This window comes from Neltuma alba, unplaced genomic scaffold (genome assembly GCF_004799145.2).
Source record: "Neltuma alba isolate B1F8T4 unplaced genomic scaffold, ASM479914v2 tig00012170_pilon, whole genome shotgun sequence".
Classification (NCBI taxonomy): domain Eukaryota; kingdom Viridiplantae; phylum Streptophyta; class Magnoliopsida; order Fabales; family Fabaceae; genus Neltuma; species Neltuma alba.
In genome coordinates, this window is record NW_021636715.1 from 15,198 (window position 1) to 36,291 (window position 21,094).

At 35.8% G+C, this 21,094-nt stretch overlaps 2 protein-coding genes across 4 annotated transcripts; both read left to right on the forward strand.

The window, feature by feature from the left end:
* Positions 1-3,089: 3,089 nt before the first annotated feature.
* On the forward strand, positions 3,090-6,868 carry LOC114724148 (mitochondrial import inner membrane translocase subunit TIM22-4). 3 transcript variants are annotated; one of them, XM_028910453.1, is made up of 5 exons: positions 3,090-3,210; positions 3,716-3,920; positions 4,097-4,287; positions 4,381-4,453; positions 6,473-6,868. In XM_028910453.1, the coding sequence occupies exons 2-5, from the start codon at positions 3,761-3,763 to the stop codon at positions 6,556-6,558; spliced, it is 510 nt and encodes a 169-aa protein (XP_028766286.1). In that variant the 5' UTR covers positions 3,090-3,210; positions 3,716-3,760; the 3' UTR covers positions 6,559-6,868. The 3 variants fall into 3 exon arrangements, with proteins under 3 accessions (XP_028766286.1, XP_028766285.1, XP_028766284.1); XM_028910452.1 differs by having other exon boundaries at positions 3,091-3,217; positions 3,700-3,920; XM_028910451.1 differs by having other exon boundaries at positions 3,091-3,217.
* Positions 6,869-8,488: 1,620 nt separating this feature from the next.
* LOC114724145 (pentatricopeptide repeat-containing protein At2g03880, mitochondrial-like) lies at positions 8,489-11,122 on the forward strand. The gene has a single exon (XM_028910448.1). The coding sequence runs from the start codon at positions 8,606-8,608 to the stop codon at positions 10,517-10,519; it is 1,914 nt and encodes a 637-aa protein (XP_028766281.1). The 5' UTR covers positions 8,489-8,605; the 3' UTR covers positions 10,520-11,122.
* Positions 11,123-21,094: the final 9,972 nt, after the last annotated feature.

Sequence of the window (21,094 nt, forward strand, 5' to 3'; positions counted from 1 at the left end):
TTGCCGGGCCAACCATTTTTATTTAAACCCATTCGTATTAAACTAATAAATGAGTTATTTGATCAAACCCATAAGCTCATCCAATTAATGAGCAATTGGATTAATTCAATAAACTATCATTCATTTTCATTTTAAATAACAGAGTTTTCTCTAGCACTCACTTTTTCTCTGACTTGGGCTTTCTTAATAAGAAGGATTCTTCCCTTGTGTTGTTGGTAATGGATAGAATTATAGAAATCCATAGTGATTTAACTAGACTTAAAATTAAAAAAGAACTTACAAAGTATTACAACATATTCAAAAATAATAAACCATAATGCATAATATTAAAAAAAAAAATCCATGATAACCAAAGGGAGCATTATTTAATGCTTGTTTTGGATGGCTTTTAATTGGCCAAAACTATAGTTTGTAACCCTTAAAAGCTAGTTGGAAGTTAAAAAAAATAATCGGATGAAAGTTATATTTGCTAATGGCTTTTTCTTCAAAACTCTAGTTAATTTTAAAGCTGATTCTTGTAGCTTTACCCGCAAATGGAAATCAATATATCCATGGAGTTTTTACGTATTAATCACCTGATATACTCAAAACTAGTCAAAATCTGTTTGGATAAATTTTACAAAATTGAAGTCACCATAAATTACAATTTACAAATTGAAATTGGGCTAAAAGCAACGGTAATATTATTTATGTTTACTTTTTTCTAAGATTTTATTGATATATTTTAAGTATTTAACAAAATGCTGAAACACTACAATGTAGGAAGTATTTCCTAAAATTCTACACTGGAAATTGTTTGCCTATGAAGAGTTAAGATTTGTAAGAAACTGTTCACCTCAATGAAGTTGTAGTATTATGGAGTCCAATTTGTAGTTGTTGCATTTCATAGTTGTATTGTCGGTGTTGTGTTTCATAGTTGTATTGTGTAATAATTTCTCGAATGACTAGTTTCATAGTTGTATTGTGTAGTGATTTCTCAAATGACTAGGTGTGACATGAATTGATTGCTAACAATCAAATTGTCTTAGTAGATGATGCCATTTTATAATACAAAAATAGATAAGATAAATTGAAGCAAGCCATATTTCGGGTGTTGTTAAGTAATGTTTTAAAATCAATTGGCACATTTTAGGAGATTCATATAACTACTAAATTATCTCGTTATTAGCCATTTTATGAAGAAAACTCTTGTATCGCAGTAAAGACATGGCAATTATATGAGGGTTTTGTCCTGTATTTTCTTCATCTATTATTATAAAAGTAATGCTAAAATTTGCACAATTTCAATAATAAGTACACACATCAATATTTGGTGGGTAAATTTAGCAAACCTAAAACTAAAGGCAGGAGAGAGGGTCGATGTAAGAATGTGAATATAGAGACGTAGATTGTTACGATGCTAGCATAGGGAAGTGGTCAGTGCTCACAAATGTATTAATAATAAGCATTCTGTCATCTCATTGTTAGTCAATCAAATTGGTGGCATTAGATAATTCTCTGCACAGGTGAACTAAAATTCTTAATGTCCAACTAAACTTTTCAACTTCTTGAAAATTATGAAGTAATAGAAGGTCAAGTACAACCTATTACCCAATCTATATAGCATGAGATATTTGCTAATAAACTTGAGAAAGTATCCACAAGAAAATTGCTAAACTTGTAGGAATCTTTGGGTAGGTGATCAAAATGCTCTTCTAACCAACTTATAATCAACTGGTGGGATCCCAAACAAGAAATTTACGCGATAATATTGCACATGGGAGAATCTTATAATGACAAGATAAAACTGAAATTGTACAAAAGGCGAACAATTTCACTTTTCAATTAAGAAATATAAATATCACATTTGTCACAACTGAAAATGGGTATAAGTTGTTTTTGGGTGAACAATTTTCTATATGTCAGACTTAGGTTTGCTTCAAGTATGGGTGTGAGGTGTACTTTTGCTTTTGTCCAGTTTTCACTTTAATTTTGTGTGCTTTTGCTTTTATCAGGAATATCTACTTTTATAAAATAAGGTTGTATTATTGAGTATAATAATCTAAGTTTGTCTTCTAGTTAGTCAGAAAATCTGTACAAACGAGCCTATGGTTTTCAAAAAAGGCATCAGTGTTGTAATTGCTTCTCATAAATGAAAATATGTTTTCCATAATATTTCTCTAAAATTTTATTTCTTTCTGAAAACTTGTTCTATCTATCTCTAAAATTCGAGTACGCTCTATGCTTACCTCATATGAGGATCATGTATATTAGAAAGAATCTGACCATGATCATGTGAGATGGTCTCTTTTAGTTGAAGAGTCCTTAGTTTGAAGTTTTACAAATTGAGATTTTAACATGGTATGTGTGAAACTTGAAGAGTTGTCTATACAAACTTTGACATAGAAAGACTTGTAAATCTCTAGACCAAGTCTCAGATACTTCAGAAGACTCACTCGCATGCATTTAACTTTTTCAAACAGTAAATAATTTTCAGTGTAGTGCATTGATAAGTACTTTTCACAACATATCATCTCAATATTTTCGTTTATAATGTATTGATGAAAACAGGCTGCCATTTGTCATCCCTAATTACTTCTCTAGTCCAAAATGTAAGTCTTATTTTATAGTGTAAATATTTACATTATAAAATGAATCTTACATTTATATTACAAAATAGATATTTTATTTAGAATATGAGGAGTATTATTTATTTATCCTCATTTTCCTACTACTAGAGGGTGTTTGGGAAACATTAGTACCAATGAAAATAATGTTTTTACGCAATCCGAAACAAAATTCGTTTCGTATACTTATCTCAAACATTAAAAATCTAATCCAAATATTTGCTGGAGACATTTTTCTGTGCAATCCTGCAATGCATGGAGCTTGGGGAGCTCACTGTAGATTTCAGAATAAAAAACAAAATTTAATCAAACGAATATTACTTCTTTCCTTTTTCGGAGACAATCCAGAATATCAAAAGCCATCACTCTTTAGAAACGCAACCCAATATGATTTGTTTATTTTTTCCTGGCAAGAATTATAAAATAAAAAAGATTTATATTTCTTTGTTTAATTGCCATCTTTGAATTCCAATTTTCCTTCGAGGTTTCGACCGTTCGACACTCACTTCTTCCCCAAAATTTCCTGTCAACCCTAGCCAGCCACCGTTTGCCGAGCCCCTGTAGTGCATCGTCGTCGACCCGAAGTCTTGGTTCCAGATCAACGGTAACAAGTAAGAACAATGTGGAGGAAGCTTTTGTGTTTATGAATTTGGTTTTGTTTTCTTGTTTCTGCACAATATGTTGAACTCAATGATCTTGGTGTCGCGAATTTTTTTGATTGGTTTTCGCAAAAAAAATTCTTAGAAGGTGTTGCATTAGTGCCCAAATATTAAGTTTATATGGTTTTGTTTCGGGAGGAAAGTTTAAGAAGTTAAGGCTATGTCTGATAGGAGGGAGTGAGAATTAAAGAAAGGATCAAGGGAAAACGACAGTTGATTTTCAACATATTTCTTATTCATTCTTGTGATACTTTCATAGGAATTGAGTTATTCATTGCGAAAACTTTTCATAATTGACGTGGAGATTGTTGAAGTTTGAGATTAACCTGTTTATTTGGCATCTTGACCCTTCATTGTGCTGAGTACTGTTTTGGTAGTGGAAATTGAAGAGACTGTGCCTAACATCCTTTTTATGAATTCTCATTTTTTTCCAAACGCTCTGTTTTACAGGGGATTTCAGTTAACTCTTGCATATTTTGGATCTGAGCCATATAAATGGCTGATAATTCGGGAAATGAATCTGGAAGCTCTTCGACCTTGAAAGAAGCCGAGAAACCTCAGATTCAACCCATAAGATTGCCCACAGTTGAGGAAATTCGTGGTCAAGACATTTGGAACAATTGTGCAGTGCGTAGCGTCGTAAGTGGAGTGATGGGTATGACAGTAGCAGCCTCATTCTCCAATTTTTTGATTTCAAAGCATAATTTTACCTCTACATAAATTGAATTGTCCGGCTCCAGATGTGATTTAATAAACATTCATCTTCACCCTAGACATGGAAAGCTATCTATGGCCACATATTTATTTTATCATTTAATGTAATGTTCTTAGGAGGTGGGATTGGCTTGTTCATGGGTTTGTTTCTCGGATCCATGGACACGCATCTGATGGAGGATGAAATGACTGGGAGGCAAAAACTAATATATCAAGCAAAGCAGATGGGACGAAGGAGCTTGAGTTCAGCCAAAGCATTTGCTGTCATGGGTTTGATATTCTCAGCAGCTGAATGTGTTGTTGAGAAGGTGCGACTCTCATGAAGTTTTTGATTGAAGATTTTTATTAGATTAAACTTGTCAGGTTATTTTTCTTTCTTTTTTTAATAATATCTTTTTCAGGCACGAGCTAAACATGACACAACAAATACAGTTGTTGCTGGATGTGTTACTGGAGGTGCTATATCAGCAAAAGGTAACTCCTCCCCGATTCGAACTATACTTGCTTTTTTCATTTTTAAATTTCCTTTTTACATTCTCTATGTGTGGTGCTTTCTAGACCTATTTACTTTCCATATGTGCTGCCCAACTGTATAACCTTTTACCTTTCTTGGGCCAGAAACCGAGTAATAGAAACAACCAGGACATATTAGAGCTCAAGGTTTACTTACTCTTGGTTAATTGGAGCTTAGGGATGAGGGAGATAGATTCTTAAGGTTCATTTTCATAAAGAGGAGTAAAGTGCTTTAAAAGGTTACTTGACAGTCTGGAGAAATTGAAAATTGGTTTAAGGGGGAAAAACAAGTATTCTAGGCGGGAAAATAGTCTGCTAGTACATATCTTCAGGCGTCTGGTAGTTCTAAGCAAGTCTCTCTTCCAAAACGGATAAAGGAATTCAAAATGGCTTCAACAATTTGGTAGAGATGTAAGTATAAAAACTAGATATGGCAATTGGCAAAGGATCTAAAATTATATACAAAAAGAAATGGGGAGCACAATAACTGGAGAATTCATCAGTGCTGATAACTGCTGAAGCCTTTCCAGTATTGGCATTTATGGAAAGAAACAAAGCTATTCAGTCCTGCCTGAGAGTACTGAAGTGCTCTGAAACTGATAGCTCAAGAGCCAAGCCAAGTACAGGAAAATGGATCAACAGAAAAAATTATGAAGATAACCTGCAAGAAAATAAAGGATAAACAAGCAGAAAGCAAAATAGAGTTCTAGCAGCATGCAAAGTTAGGTTTCTTCCGGTTCTTTGCTGTAATTTTCACATCAGCTAATGCTATCAGACCTCCCTCTTGAGCCATCTCTAAGAGACTGCCTTCTCTCTCATATACCTCAGTCCGTATACTTGTAATACGCTGGAGTTAGTTTTCCTCGGCATTTGCCATGTTTACCCCCATCCACCTGTCCAGCCCTCTTGCTTTAGCATGCACCTTGAAGTCATTAGGCTTCATCAGTTACTGCTAATCATGCACATAATTAGAACTGATTGAGAAGAAAGCAGTTTCAGTGACGTCCACTGTAGCATCTACACTGTACATATCGTTACCTGGTAATGGATGTTAAACGCTAAAACGATTGTGTTTATTATGCAAATTCACAAAAAACCTGTAGAGTCAATTCATACAGCCATACAGGTGCAAACTAATCCTGAAAAGGAAAAACATAGCATGACCATGACAAATATCACCAGTGAAAATTAGTTGTTCAAAACCACGAATGTCAAATCCTTCATAGTTGATAGTCGATGCTCATTATTTGAACATTTTATTCAAAATAAATAAATAAAGCCTCAACAGCATAGAATTTATTGATAAATAGAACGTGAACTGTAAAAATAGCAGTTACTTGTCTTTTATCACTAGTTTACAACTATTCTCAGCTTCTATATTTTAGCTTTGCTTTATAGGAAAGGGATTTATGCAAGTTTTGGACTATTTTCTCCAACGTGACACTGGTTCACCTATTTATAGGATAATTTGTAGCATATGTTTTGGAATCTAGGCTGCAGTAAGAGTTTAAATGGCCCAATAAGTGGGGACAGAAAACTTGCTAAACTTGCATAAACAGGAAAGCTACATGCAAATTTAAAGGATTTAGAGTTTGACCATCAAGTTTTGGGGATCCGAGTATACAACATTAGCTTTAGACTTGTAAGGAGTTTAAGAGTTAACTCTATAATGTGCAAGTGCTGGAGTGAATCCTTTGGTTATATTTCAGAAAGTTCTTTAGTATTTCCTTTTTCTATTTGTTTTTTATCCAAGTGTAATTGCCATCATGGCTGGAGGAATAGTGTATTAGAGGCTGTAAAGGGGAAAATCAACTAAGAGAAAAATAAATGGACAAAAGAAATTAAGCAAAAGGAAACGAAGACAAGTTGAAACTTATTCAAGAAATCAGAAGATGAAATGTATGGATTTACTATTATATTATTCCGTTCTGGCTTTATCTCAATCTTATCTGTTACCATTCTTTTGTTTTCTGGTTCTAGGTGGTCCTAAAGCGGCATGCGCCGGTTGTGCTGGTTTTGCAGCATTCTCAGTCGTGATAGAGAAATTTCTAGAGGGCCATGATTAAGTTAATTAACTTCAGCCAAGCTTGTTTGATTTATTATCTAGGTTGAATAGATTGAAGCCGAGGATCTTTCGCCCATCAATGAAGGGATTGAAGGGACATGCTAGGGAGCACACAGAATTTAGGATCTTTTTTCACACTCATAATTTATTGTATACCATGATGTCTCTACGGAGAACTCTGATCTAAATGATACACAGTGGCAATACTTCCCTTGAGGTTTCCCTGAAAGTCTTATTTTGGGAAACCTATTTTACAGTGTTTGGCATACTAGATTTGAAGTGAGGTTTACAAGGAAATTTAATTTTTGGCGGGAATGAAAACATTTGATTATTATGTTTTTGACTTCTTGTAATCATTATTTAATAATATTTATTTTTTTTTTTTCATAATAAGGGGATGAAACTATATCTCTTGATCTTGAAATTATCGTTGTATTTTATTCTACATATTCCCCAAAAAAAAAGTGTGCGATGAACAATTATTCTTCCAAAGTAAAAAGAACATTTGATGTCTGCTGGAAGAATAAGGATTGATGGAAGGGCAAAGGTAGAGCTTTCTCTGTTTTTCTTTTTTTGAAACTTTTTTAATACATGCTGGAAGAATACATTTGACTCTTATCAAATTTGAGCATTGTCGGTTTTGGGAATAGTTTTCTTAAACATGTGTTTTTGCATTTATACATATTCAAACTTGAGACCTTTTGTATATCTTTTAAGCAGTCAAAATTTCTATTGGGACCAACGTTTTTAGCGTAAAAGATTAGAGTATGGTGAGTGTTATTCTTTCTCTCTTCTTAATTACGGTTTTAAATTATTGAAATCAAATTTTAATAATATAGATTAATTTATGCTTTTGAAAATATCAAATCCAAATTATTAAATATAACTCGATGGTTTGCAATTGCAATGATTTCTCCATTCATTTCTCTGCTCGAGTCTCTATAATAAATGTATAATGATGTATGAGTCATAAGTGACTCAACAAACTAATTTAGATTTGAAATATTGCCAAGGTTTATTAGTTTGCTATTGGGAAACAATGAGATTTGTATTCATCATGTGACTAAAAGGTTGACCTGGATAAATTTGATTTCAAGTGAACTTTCCTCCATACAAACATTTTATTTTCAGTAAAAAAAAAAAAGAACATTTTATTAGGCAGCCTAAAATATTCCTAAACAAGCTATAAATTTATCAACAAATTTATAATATTGTAGTTTCGTTTAAAATTTTAAAATCATATAAATTTCATAAAAAATTGCAATACATGTGCACAAAATATTTATAGTTAAAAATTTATTATTTTAAAAAAAGAAATAGTAACCTATTACAAAATAAGATCTGCTTGAATACATAATTACATACTGAATAAATAATGATAGGAAATTAAATTTTTATATAATATTCTTCTAGTACTAAATATAAGACTTATTTTGTAATATAATTTATATTACAAAATGGGTCTTATATTTAGAACCAAAAGAATATATTAATAATTTATTTAATGACAATGCAAACATCAAATTTTATCTGAAGTTGTTACACATTCCTAGTTCTATATATCAATTATTTTTTATAAAAAATGATTCAGTAATTTTTTTTTTTGGAGCAGGCATGATCAGATACGCTTAAACTACGCATGATATTTTGACTAATTTTTTTTTTTATGTCTGCCCTGAATTAATTATAATGTCCTTTTTTCTACTCATTATATTTATTGACCATGCTACATTTTAGCTAACTTTTTAGTGTAGGTGATTAAGTGGTCTTGCTAATTTTTTAACCAACTTCTTAATATAAAAAATGTCTAGTATAATAAATAATTAAATATAGGTTTTATTCACAGGAAGTCAGGAACGCTATACGCTCCCATCTCCGTCCGGACATGCATTAAATTAATCATTCCGTAAAAAGCTGCTGCTGTGCTTGTCACTTCGAGTGAGTAAAGATTGCTGTTGGTTAATGATGGTTTGGGCTTTTGATGTGAATAAGGTATTGTTAATCCAATTTCTCCTTGAATTGAGAACATAGCAGAGAAACTCAAACCCATGAAAGCAATTTCACGGTTGTTGCCGTACCTGAAGCGATTTCCTTGTTCGTCCTGCCTCACATCTCTTGCATCCACACGTAGTTCAACTGTAAATTCTTCGTCACTGCTCAATGATTTCGCCAACTTTTGCTACAAGAGAGACCTTCCCAGAGCCATGCGAGCGTTGGAAGCCATGGAAAGGCACAAAGTGTGGGCTCATGCGATCACTTATTCCGAGCTTGTTAAAGGTTGCTTGGCTCGTGGGGCTATCAGTGAAGGTAAGCGCGTTCATAAACACATTTTCTCTGATGGGTATGAGCCAAAGACGTTCTTAATCAATACCATGCTCAACATGTATGTGAAATTCAATCTCTTGGAAGAAGCACAGGTACTGTTCGAAAAAATGCCTGAAAGAAATGTTGTTTCGTGGACAATAATGATATCCGCTTACTCTAACTCTAAGCTCAATGCAAGGGCCTTGAATTTTTTGACACTTATGCTTAGAGAAGGTGTCATGCCTAATATGTTCACGTTGTCTTCTGTTTTGAGAGCTTGTGAGAGGCTACGTGATATCAAGCAACTGCATTCTTGTATAACAAAAGTAGGATTGGAGTCTGATGTATTTGTTCGGAGTGCTCTTATTGATATTTACTCAAAATTGGGTGAGCTGCAAGAAGCATTAACTGTTTTCAATGAGATGGTGACTGGAGACTCTGTTGTTTGGAACTCTATCATTGGGGCTTTTGCTCAGCACAGTGATGGAGATGAAGCGTTGTACCTTTATAAGAGCATGAGAAGAGCTGGTTTTCTTTCTGATCAGTCATCGCTTACGAGTGTTTTGAGAGCATGTACTAGTTTGGCAATGTTAGAATTAGGACAGCAGGTCCATGTTCATGTTCTGAGGTTTGACCAGGATCTGATCCTCAACAATGCACTTTTGGATATGTACTGTAAGTGCGGTGGTTTGGAGGATGCAAAGTCAATTTTTAATCGGATGATTGAGAAGGATGTAATTTCTTGGAGTACCATGATTGCTGGGTTAGCCCAAAATGGTTGTAGCATAGAGGCACTTAACTTATTCGAGTACATGAAAACCTCTGGTCCAAAACCAAACTACATCACACTTGTTGGGGTTCTGTTTGCATGTAGTCATGCAGGGCTTGTAAATGAAGGTTTGTACTACTTTCATTCCATGAAGGAACTTTATGGGATTGATCCTGGAAGAGAGCATTATACTTGCATGCTTGATCTTCTTGGAAGAGCTGGGAAACTTGATGATGCAGTTAAGTTAATTAATGAAATGAATTGCAAGCTAGATGTTGTGATGTGGAGGACTTTGCTTGATGCATGCAGGGTCCATCACAATGTGGATTTAGCCACGCTAGCTGCCAAAGAAATACTTAAGCTGAGTCCACAAGATACAGGAGCCTATGTACTTTTATCTAATATCTATGCAAATTCAAAAAGGTGGGATGATGTTGCAAAAGTAAGGAGGAGTATGAGAGCAAGAGGCGTTAGGAAAGAACCTGGATGTAGCTGGATTGATGTCAATAAGCAGATACATGCTTTTACTTTGGGAGGTACATCACACCCTCAGATAAATCAGATCAATAGACAGTTGAATGAGCTTATTTCTCGACTTACTAGTGTTGGTTATGTTCCTGACACAAATTTTGTCTTGCAAGATCTTGAAGAGGAACAAGGAGAAAATTCCCTTCGATACCATAGCGAGAAATTGGCAATTGTCTTTGGTATAATGAACCATCCCAGGGAGAAAACCATTAGAATAGGGAAGAACCTAAGGATATGTGGAGATTGTCATTTATTTGCAAAACTTGTAGCAAAGTTAGAGCAGCGGCATATTGTAGTAAGGGATCCTATTCGTTACCATCATTTTCAAGATGGGATCTGCTCTTGTAATGATTATTGGTAGTGCCAGAGGTGGGCTAGTCCATACTCTGAGAGATATAAGAGAGAGAATTTCCAACCACCCCTGGGGGCCTCGACCAAATGAACAATCAGCTCTTGTTAATAGAAAGTGAAGTGTGGGTTCAAGGATTAAAAGATCGGACATCTCACTACTAACAGGAGGGTGTTTGATTCCTAAGATCATTATGGCGCTTGGGGAGCCATATTGGTAGCTAAGTGACGCACTTTGTAAGAGCTTGTTAGGGGTTAGTTTTTCTGCTCTCAGCTTGTGGGTGAGCCCAATCCCTTGGCTAAAATTTTGTTTTAAAAAAAAAAAAGAAAAAAGCAAAGGAAGAAAGAAAGGGAAGCATGTACAAGTGGTATTGTGCTTATGAATGTATTTGATAGGGTGAATAACCTTCCTGTTTAGAAATTCTTCACCATTTTTTCTCGTGTATTTTTCACCTTATAATGGTTCATTTATGACCTTAACTATCACTTGAATCCTTTCATTTTTGAATCATGGATTTTTGTCTATGCAGTTTCATTTTTGGAAATAAATAACAACTGGATGAAAGATCGTTGTAAAATTTTGCCATGGAATGCTGATGAAATAAATTCTCCTTGACTCTCTTATTTTACTATTCCAAATATCCTCAAATGATAGGAAACTTTATGAGTTACTCCTCTGATCTTATTTATAGGGTAGAGAGAGAAGACATTTTTGGTCTTATTTATAGGATAGTGATAAAACTTTTTATATGGATGTATAATTTTATGATTCATTTATTATTGTGTTTGACTTGGTTTACATGATGTATAATGTATGCTACCTTTTTCTTTTTATGAGAAAAGAAAGAGAAAAAAACATGAAAAGAACCTATCCTACAGTATTGTATCTAAGAGCAGGAACAATGAAATCAGGAGGGGAATGGAAAAAGTGGATGCCCTCCTCAACATTCAGTGCCGCTTTAGCCAAAGAGTCCGTCATTAAGTTCACCCCCCTACTGCACCAGTTGATGCGTACATCCCAGTCTCGCTATAGCAGCTTCCTTATCTCATTTAACAGACCAACCTCAACGTGTTCATCATCCCAGCCCATCTCTATTAACTCCACCGCTTCCCAACAATCAGTTTCAATAATCACTCAGTGCCATCACACATCCCAGGCTCTTTTGAGGCCCCAAAGAACGCCTCATAGTTGTGCATGGAGGCTGCTCCCCTATCCAATACGAAACATAAAACCATCAAGCACGTGTCCATCATGGTCTCTTGCAATAGCAGCACAAACTGCCACGCCCGTCAGCTCAACGCAAGAATCGTCCACATTAATCTTAACACAGCCTACAAAGGGAGGCATCTAGTGTGATCTTACTAACGCCTTGCACTGAGATTTACACAGCTCGGTATCTGAACAAGCTATTATTGCATGAACCTGAGCCATCACTTGCTGATGCCCTTTAGCTTTTCCCTCAAAGGTACCCGCATTTCTGTTCAGCCAAATGTGCCTGCTCAGGATTGCAAAGTAGACTCTCCAACTAACGTTGAAGATTTTACATTCCAACGTGATGTTCCAATGCAGCCATCGTCTTAGATCTTTAAACTCATAGAATTTTGCTCTCATTGGAATAGGTAGCACAGAGTCCCAGCAACCTGAAGCAACTCTACAATCACATAAAGCATGCATGCTATCTTTTACCATTGCAACACATAAAATGCAGCTCGTAGTGCTTTGCAAACGTCTCGCTGCTTTTGCATTGTTTGTTAAGCAACCTCCCTTGGGCGCAGATCCAAAGGAAGGTTTTACACCATTAGGGAACATGTAGCTTCCATAATTTCCTCCAAAGATCCTTAAGGGGAATATGCTCGTATCTAGATAAGCTCTTATAAGCAAACTTCACGGAGAATTCACCATCGTTTGTCAACATGCATCTTGGGCCATCCACTGAACCTTCCACAAGCGTGGGGTAATACCGATTAATGCTACTCAGAATTGTGCCTGGGAGAAAGTCCACCAGCCTATGCCACTCCCATTGCCCAAAACTCGAAATATAGCCAGCAACTTTCAGGTTCCTTACTACAAGTCACAGCATGCGAACGTAGCTTTCCATGATTCGGTAACCACAAGTCATCCCAAAACCTAGTACTGGTTCCATCCCCTAACCTCCAACCAATCCCCTTCAGAGTTGACTCCCCATCAAATTTGATACCTTTTCAAGCTGTTGACTCCCTTTTTCTACTCTCAATCTTTGGAAGGGTATCGTTGCCACATTTATACTTCTCTCTCATGAATATAACCCATAGCGAATCATGGCGTTTGAGAAGGCCCCACCCTAACTTCATCATAAAGGTCGTGTTTTGCTTCCTAGCATTCCATAGAACATGTCCACCTTCCTCCTTCCTATGACACACCTCATCCCAAGCAACCAAACTAATTTTGTGATTAATATTTGTGCTTCCCCATAAGAAGCTTCGACAGCATTTGTCGATCTCATTACACACATTGCCAGGCAAAAGAGTTGACTGCATCGTGTAGCTAGGGGTCACAGCTACAATGGAAGACACTAAAGTGTGTTGAGCTACCAAGGATAATGACGTAGCTTTCCAACAAGTAAGGCAACTATTCATTTTATTCAAGATATACTGATAAGTTTGCTTCGTCACCCGCTAGTGATGCAATGGTACACCCAGATATCTCTCTAGGTTGGCAATAGGAGTGAATCCTAGAAAACTGCTAATCTCTCCTCTTCTGGTGTGATTCACATTGGGCGAGAAGAAGATCTTCAACTTCACATTATTAACTTTCTCTCTGGATGCAGCACAAAAATCATCTAGGCAAGCTTTCACCAAACTTGCTTGATCTAAATTGGCTTCTGCAAATAGCATCGGATCATCAGCAAAAAATAAGTGAGAGATAGCTGTACCTCTTTTTTTCAGATGAAAAGGGAGCTAGTTCCCCAAAGAAACTTCATGCTCAATTAGGTGAGCAAACTTTTCCATGACGAAAACAAACAGGTAGGGAGACAGGAGGTCCCCTTACCAGACACCCTGATTTGGAATAATCATAGGACCTTTTTCCCCATTCCATAAGATTCTCATATTTGTGAAGGACAGGCAATGTTGAGCTAGGTCCGTAAACTTAATTGGAAGTCCTAACTCCCTCAAGCAATCCATGAAAAAGTCCTAACGGACCCTATCGTACCCCTTCTCTAGGTCTGCTTTCAAAACCATAAAACCCTTTTGTCGTTTCATACTCTGCATAGATTGAATAATCTCTTGTACAAGAATAATATTATCCACACTCTGCCTACCTAGAACAAAGCTACACCAATTCAGGGTGACCACCGGGGGCGTTACACCTGTGAGACGATTAGCCAGAATCTTTGTAACAACTTTGTAAATGGCATTACATAGGCTAATTGAATGGAAATCTCGAAAAGATTGAGGAACCTCCATTTTAGGAATCAAGGCAATGTTTGTACTATTCACCTGTTTCACTCTGCCTGGCTTTGCAAATATTTCTTGTGCCAACCGAAACATGGAGCTGCCCACCGTCTCCCACTGGCTTTGATAAAACAAAGGATTTAGGTCATCAAGACCTAGGGCCTTCAAAGCACCTATACTAAACAGTGCTTGTTTGACTTCGTGAGCTGACACCATCACACCGAAGGCCTCCAACTTATTTGGTTGCACAACTAGGAAAGAAGCTCCAAAACATACCTCTGGGTTGCTAGATTCTTCCTCGGTGTAAAGTTGCTGGAAATAATGAGTGCCTAACAACTTTAATTCATCCTGATTGTAGCACCATTTCCCGTTCTCCTTTTTCAGTGCTTCAATATTTTTTCTCCGCTTCCGACGTTGAGTAGAGGAGTAGAAGTACTGAGTATTCTTGTCCCCATAACTATATCAATTGCACCGTGACCGTTGTAACCACATGATTTCTTCTTGAATAAGACACTTCTCAAGCTCCACCCATGTATCACGTCTCTTTTTTACCCACAACGTACTATCATGAGCTAGATCATTTAGTTGATCTAGCTGTGCTAATTGTAACAACCCCCGTAATACATGGTAAATAATCATTTTCAAAACGATAATTACTTTAAAAAGGCTAGCCATGGTAGGAAGGACAAACCTAAACAAATAGAAATCTACCATAGTCAATAATAATCCAAATCTTTAACAGAGTAGTAGCTATTGTTCTAGAATAGTAAGGATAGTTAATCAAATAAGAAATGATCAACATTTGATTTTTCATGTATATATCAAATCCATCAGCAATACTCTGGAATCTCAAATACAATTAAGACCAATTGTAAATGGGCTAGGGCATTTAAAGTCCACCTAAACAACTACCACTGCTGCCCATTATCAAGTGCAATCAAAATAACAATCACATATGTCCAAAAAGGGCTCCGCCCAATAGTACAAGTCTAGAATGCAGCGAAAAGGCTATGATAATGTTAACTAAAACAAAAAGGCCCTAAAGTTTGGCAATATACATCAGTCAAATCATGTATAACAAAATAGAGGCTATACAGAGTGGAAAGGAAAACTCAAGCCTCGGACACCTTCCCCTTGGGACCAACACCTGAACCCTCGCCTGAAAAATGTTAAATAACCACGGGGTGAGTCAAATTGACCCAATAACCACAATTCCAATTCAACAAGTATCCAGGGAGTGATTGCAAGATAGCTAAGCGGGCAAAGTACAATTTCAAATAACATATAAGTTAAACATCTTTACAGAAAACAATATATAATAATTCAAAAAGTAACTTGCATGCATAGAACTTCATCAACCATCCTTATAACCTCCTTGTAACCTCTGACAGAACCCATGGGCTATTCACACATAACAGGATTTGTCTCTTTTACAAGACTGCACCAAGCTCTCCAATAATGAGGTGTAACTCGGCCAAAAGTTACAGAGCTCATATCGGACCATGGGTTCCCTTTCCTTGGAATATAGAAAGGTGTCATGTCCCTTGGGCTGACCCTTGACCCGGCCAAAGGAAGGGTGATACCGAGAGCCCTAAGAATGTTAATGCCAACCACTGGGCGCCAAGTGGTGGCTATACCACGTAGTATAAATAATCAAACCTCCCACAACTACATTTCAGCACAACCAACACAGCACAATCCAACCATCCAATTCCACACAATTTCATATCCATAAAGTATTCTCAGATTCAATAATCAAATTTGTTTAACATCAATAAGACATTCATAAGATGAAATAATTCATACCCACTTAACTAATAAATTTAACGAAACATAACTCTTGATATAGATATATAAATTAATTTTCATACAAAAATCACCATAACAAATATTGATAACATTTATAATATCAACACATGCTTATAATCACATCAACAAGCATACAAGGTAAATTAGAAAGTGGTTACCTCAAGTTCTTGACACAAGAACTTAGAGTAGGAGGATTCAAACCCAAGAGCCCAAACCAAGCTCACTCTACAATAATAAATTAATAAACATATATTAATATAAAAAGACTAATTAATATAGCATTAGAATAGTTTATTAACTAAATCCCCATAATTGGCTTACCTTAAAAAATTATCTTTAGGAAAAATAATAATTCATCTATTCCTCCAAGTGACAATTCCTAATACTTCCCAACTCTATTTCTCTCATTCACATCATTAATAAGAATATTTCCTTCAAATCATCCAAAAGTCTCCAAAAAGTGTTTACTTTAACTCTTAGAAAAATAATCATGTACCATCTATGCCTCCAATCATTATTACAATCCTATTCCCTTCTTCCATTAATCATTTCCCATTCATTATAATCAATAACTTATAATATTTTCCTCAATTTACTCCAAACACCCAACTTCCACTACTTAAAGTCTCTCCAAGAATCATCAACATTACTATTTCAACAACAATCCTCAAAGTTTAAGCATTGGATCCTCAATATAACCTCAAATGAACTCAACTAAGAGATAAATTTCGAAATTAATATCATCATTAATACAAATCACCATTTCCCAACCAATCCCTAATTTACATTGCCTCAAATCAACCATCCAACAAAAATCTAAGTCATAAAACTCTTATTCTAACCACATAAGCTCTATCAATATCCTAATACTAAATTAGAAGCCTTAAAAATTAAAAATCTAACAAGCCCTAAAAATATTCATTCTGCCATACTTACAGAAATAAAAAGAAAAAGCTAAATAAAAAAAAATATAGGATGAAGATGACTTACCTAAATAGCTTATATGTACCCAAGTAAAGCCCTTTCTTTCTCACACCCTCAATCTCCCGCTCACTCTCACCATTGCGCAGCGGCGGAGAAGGAAAAACGAACAGGAGAGGAGAAACGAAACGGCAAAGGCAAGGGGAGAAATGCTTTGAAAGTGGGGGTGCACGTGACCCCCCTTTCAACAAGCGGTGGGTGGCACGTGCTTTTATTTATTTATTTTTAATATATTTATATATAATAATTAATTTTTTTTAAAAAAATCTTTTCATAATATATATATCACAAAAATTATAATTTACAATTTATACAATAAGATTAAATTTTAGATATTATTAATTAATCTCATACCCATATAACTTAAATCCTATACTAAGATAAAAAAAAAATGGAATGTTACACTAACAGTGTATCTTTTCTTCTATTAATATTGCCAAAGATATTTTTATTCCACTTTTTAGCAGCTTCTTTAAACTTGTCCATATTTTCGTACTAGCTGTGATCTGTGTTCCAGTTTTCTTTCGCCAACTGAGTAAAACCTTCATGAGTGACCCAAGGGGCGAAGAATCTGAATGAGTAATCCCTACTACCTTTGGGTAGATGTTTTTTGAGCTTTAGAAGAAGAGGGCAGTGATTTGATTTCATCTTTGGCAGATAAAGGACCGAAGCTGTATTAAACTCTTCAATTCATGTTGGTTTTGCTATAAACCGATCAATTCTACTACCCGAAGGGTTGCGTGTCCATGTAAATCTGGGACCCTGAAAATCCACTTCTGTTATCTCACTCATACCAAGCCAATCGACAAAATAGCGATCTATACCTGAGGACTGACGTGCTGTCGGTCGTCATTCATTAGTGTTCCGAGTTGCATTAAAATCTTCGCCAACACACCATTTCCCCACGCCGCATTCTTTAATATCTTTGAGTTGTTTCCAAGGTTCTCGTCTATGGGTGGGGTTTGGGTGCCCATAAACCACAGACAGGTCCCAGTCTTCCTCCTTCCCTTACTAAATGTGCGATGCAAAACTTGATGACCGAAAAGTCAACGTTTTCATCCCAAAAGCACCATATCCTTCCACTGAAACCTACCGCGTCCACCATATCAAAGTTCTTGAACCCCAAATGTTTAGCAAAAACCTTACTTTATCGCTATGACATCTTAGCTCCAACAACGCCAATAACTCAAATGCATTTTTTTTTTCATCTCTAGTAAAAGACGCACAAACACACACCCTCCAACACCACGTGAGTTCCAAATATATATCTGTGTAACCATTATTAAATATATATATATATATATATATATATATATAAAAGAAAAGGAAATCCCCCTGCGTCTAACAGGTAGTACGTTTGTCTCCACCATTCAAGGCATCATTTACTGTCATCAAATCAACATCATTCTCGCTAGAAAGTGGGTTCGATCGAACAAAAACAGTACTCCTCCCACCATCTCCTGGATCCAGCGGATTATCAACATCCATCATATCTGTTGAGACCATGGCGTCTCTCCAGCTTGTTGAGGTTGCATGGCTCTCACTCCATACATGAGGGAAGTGCTCAAGTAAGCTTGTGTGCCATTGGTCACATCTATCATCAACTCACTGGCCTCAGTTCCCTCTTTAAGATCCAAGCCCAAATTAGTCTTAGCTCGCTCTAAACGGCCCAACTCATTTGTTACCTTCGAAGATAATTTCCTTTTTGGATCAGCTTTCCTAATCGCATGTGTGTTGCCCCCTACATCTTTCAGCCTAACCTCACATGGTCTACTCCTCGACCCAACAAATTGCCTCACGTGGGTCCTAACAAGACTACTCTTACTGGTATCCTATCGTATATGAGGGTTGTAATTTGTTATCTCCTTAACAGTAAGCGTTGAGATATTCTAATTTGAAGCATCCCCTACAATCTCGCCCTCCTCTATCTCTAACGTATTGAAGCGGGAACCCGGCACTAAACTCCTGGGATTTACCCTCGCATTTTGCCTTGAATTACTCCTTTTTCCCAAATGTCGCTCCTTGCCGCTTGGGTCACCGGGGGCATTGAACCACCATCGAGGGCTCATATCTTACTGCCGTGGTCTCTATGGTTTCCAGCACTACACTTGAAGACTCACTCTGTCGTGTCACTGATGGCTCTTTACCTACTGCCCCTGCCTCTTCAGCACCTTCCTGGGTCTTCTTACACAGGCAATGGTCGGCATCATGTCCATATCATCCACAACCAAAACATATTAAATGGATACCCTCATATTAAACCTTTATTTCTTTATCATTGACTAGGATCATCAGCCTTAAAGGACTGTAGAGGTCCAACTCTACACATATACGTGCAAACCTTCCCTTCTTTTAGCATAGTGTTTTCGTGTCGATCTTCAAAACTCTGCCCACTTGCGAACCCAGGACGTGGAGAATACCTTGATCGTAATAGTTGAGAGGCAACTTAGCAATACGAATCCAGGTAGCAACTGTAGATATAACTTCTTCCTCAGGATCAAAATCAGACTTCCAAGGTTGGACTGCTAAGTAATGATTGTAAACAAGCCACGGCCCCCCTGTCAGAGCCAGATCATAATCTGCCTCCTTAGAGAATTGCACCACAAAGAAGCCTGAGCCAATGTCAATGGTCTTTACCTCCCCATACTTGCCCCATAACTGTTGAACCTTTGTTTCCAAGTATTTCAGGTTTACCATGAGGCCTAATAGTTTCACAATCAAAGCATTTTTCCAACGCTAGGCCAATCGTTCCTTCTCATGCTTAGGGATAATCACGCTGCGACCTCACTCAGTCATCTCGACCTGGGTTCTTTCTTTCCATCTACCTCCACTCCACCAATCCTCCTCTTCCTCTACGTCTTCCATTCCTTTAGTCACAATCTACTTGAACGACTTCCCTTTAGGGCCCTTCTCAATCGAAGGCCCTTTTGGCTTGCACCCTTCTGGACTCATTGCCCTTTCCTCATGCGTCCAGTCCTCATGTCGAGGAACAAGAATATGCTCATTTGTGAACAACCCTTTACCTGTGTGGACCTTTTTTCGGCTTCGTTCGAAAGCATCAGCTTCCTCCAACGATGGCGCCCTCGGGCTCTCACACATTCCCTCACTCTCTCACATTCTGGTTTATTTACTGATCATAATGCGAGCTACCTCTGATCTTTAATATAAGAACTCATTTGATTTTTATTTTGGTTCTAAATATAAAACCCTAATCTACTTTGTCTTTTATATTTATCTATTTTTTTTGCCAATGTAACCCTTGTAATAATAGTAGTTCTAGTCAATACACTTGATTAACAAGGATATTTTTGAAAATACAACACATATTTATTGTAAATAACTAACTTAATTTTCTTAATCTACTCAAATTAGTTAATTAACTCCTATAGAACCAGAGGTAGTATTAAATTGGGATAAAATTGAAAAGTAATTGAATTTTAAATGAGAATTAATAAAGTTTAAGGTTTTTCTTGATTTATGTGAAACATGTTAAAAATAACTTATAAATAAGACAGAAGAGTATTAAAATTAGGTTTAAATTTCTTATAATTTTCCTTTTTACTTGTCATCTTTTATTTTAAATACTTATTAATGTTACAAATAACCCCAAACTCGTCGTTACTAATTTTTTTATCATCTTATTTTATAATTGCTAGCATTAAAAAGGTTTTTTTTTAGTCCAGCATTAAATAGGTTTAAAATATGCTTTTTAAAATTAAAATTATTAAAGGGAAAATGACATAGTTGAAAATTACAATATTCCAATTTAAGTACTTAAGGAGTCAAAATTTTAGGGGAGGGAGTGGTGCTTGCTTTAGTATTTCAAATGACTAAAATGCCCTTTTGTAAGATTTTTTTTAAGAAAAAAATATCAAATTTGTCATCATCAGTATATTTTTTTGTCATTGCTTGTTAAACATTTGTCATTATCAGTTCCCAACTTATTAATAAATAACTTATCATTGTCAGTATATTTCTTGTTATTTGTTGTTCAATGCTTGTCATTGCTAATTCACAACTTGTTAATAAGTTTTTTGATACAAGGGCATTTTTGTCATTTAACTACATTTGCAAAATATCATATCAAATAGACTAAAGTATACATTTGGTTATTTAACTTTGTACAAAGTTTTAATTTGGTCCCTTAACATTAAAAAGTATACTTTTAGTTCTTTAAAATTTTTTAAAAAAAGGTGACATTAAAGTCTTAAATGTTGATAAAATATTTTCAAATGTTAACATATTAAATTTAATTTTCAAAATATTCATGATTGTTATAGAAAATTATTATTAAAACCTAATGATTTTAGGGTTAAAGGACCAAATGTATGCTTTTTAAAATTAAGGGACCAAATTAAAACCTTGT

Bases quoted from the DNA above. Each gene is read 5' to 3' on its own strand.
- LOC114724145 (XM_028910448.1), top strand. From the start codon at position 8,606: ATGAAAGCAATTTCACGGTTGTTGCCGTACCTGAAGCGATTTCCTTGT.
- LOC114724148 (XM_028910453.1), top strand. From the start codon at position 3,761: ATGGCTGATAATTCGGGAAATGAATCTGGAAGCTCTTCGACCTTGAAA. The intron at 3,921-4,096 runs GTATGACAGTAG...TAATGTTCTTAG, and splicing joins CGTCGTAAGTGGAGTGATGG to GAGGTGGGATTGGCTTGTTC. The intron at 4,454-6,472 runs GTAACTCCTCCC...TTCTGGTTCTAG, and splicing joins AGGTGCTATATCAGCAAAAG to GTGGTCCTAAAGCGGCATGC.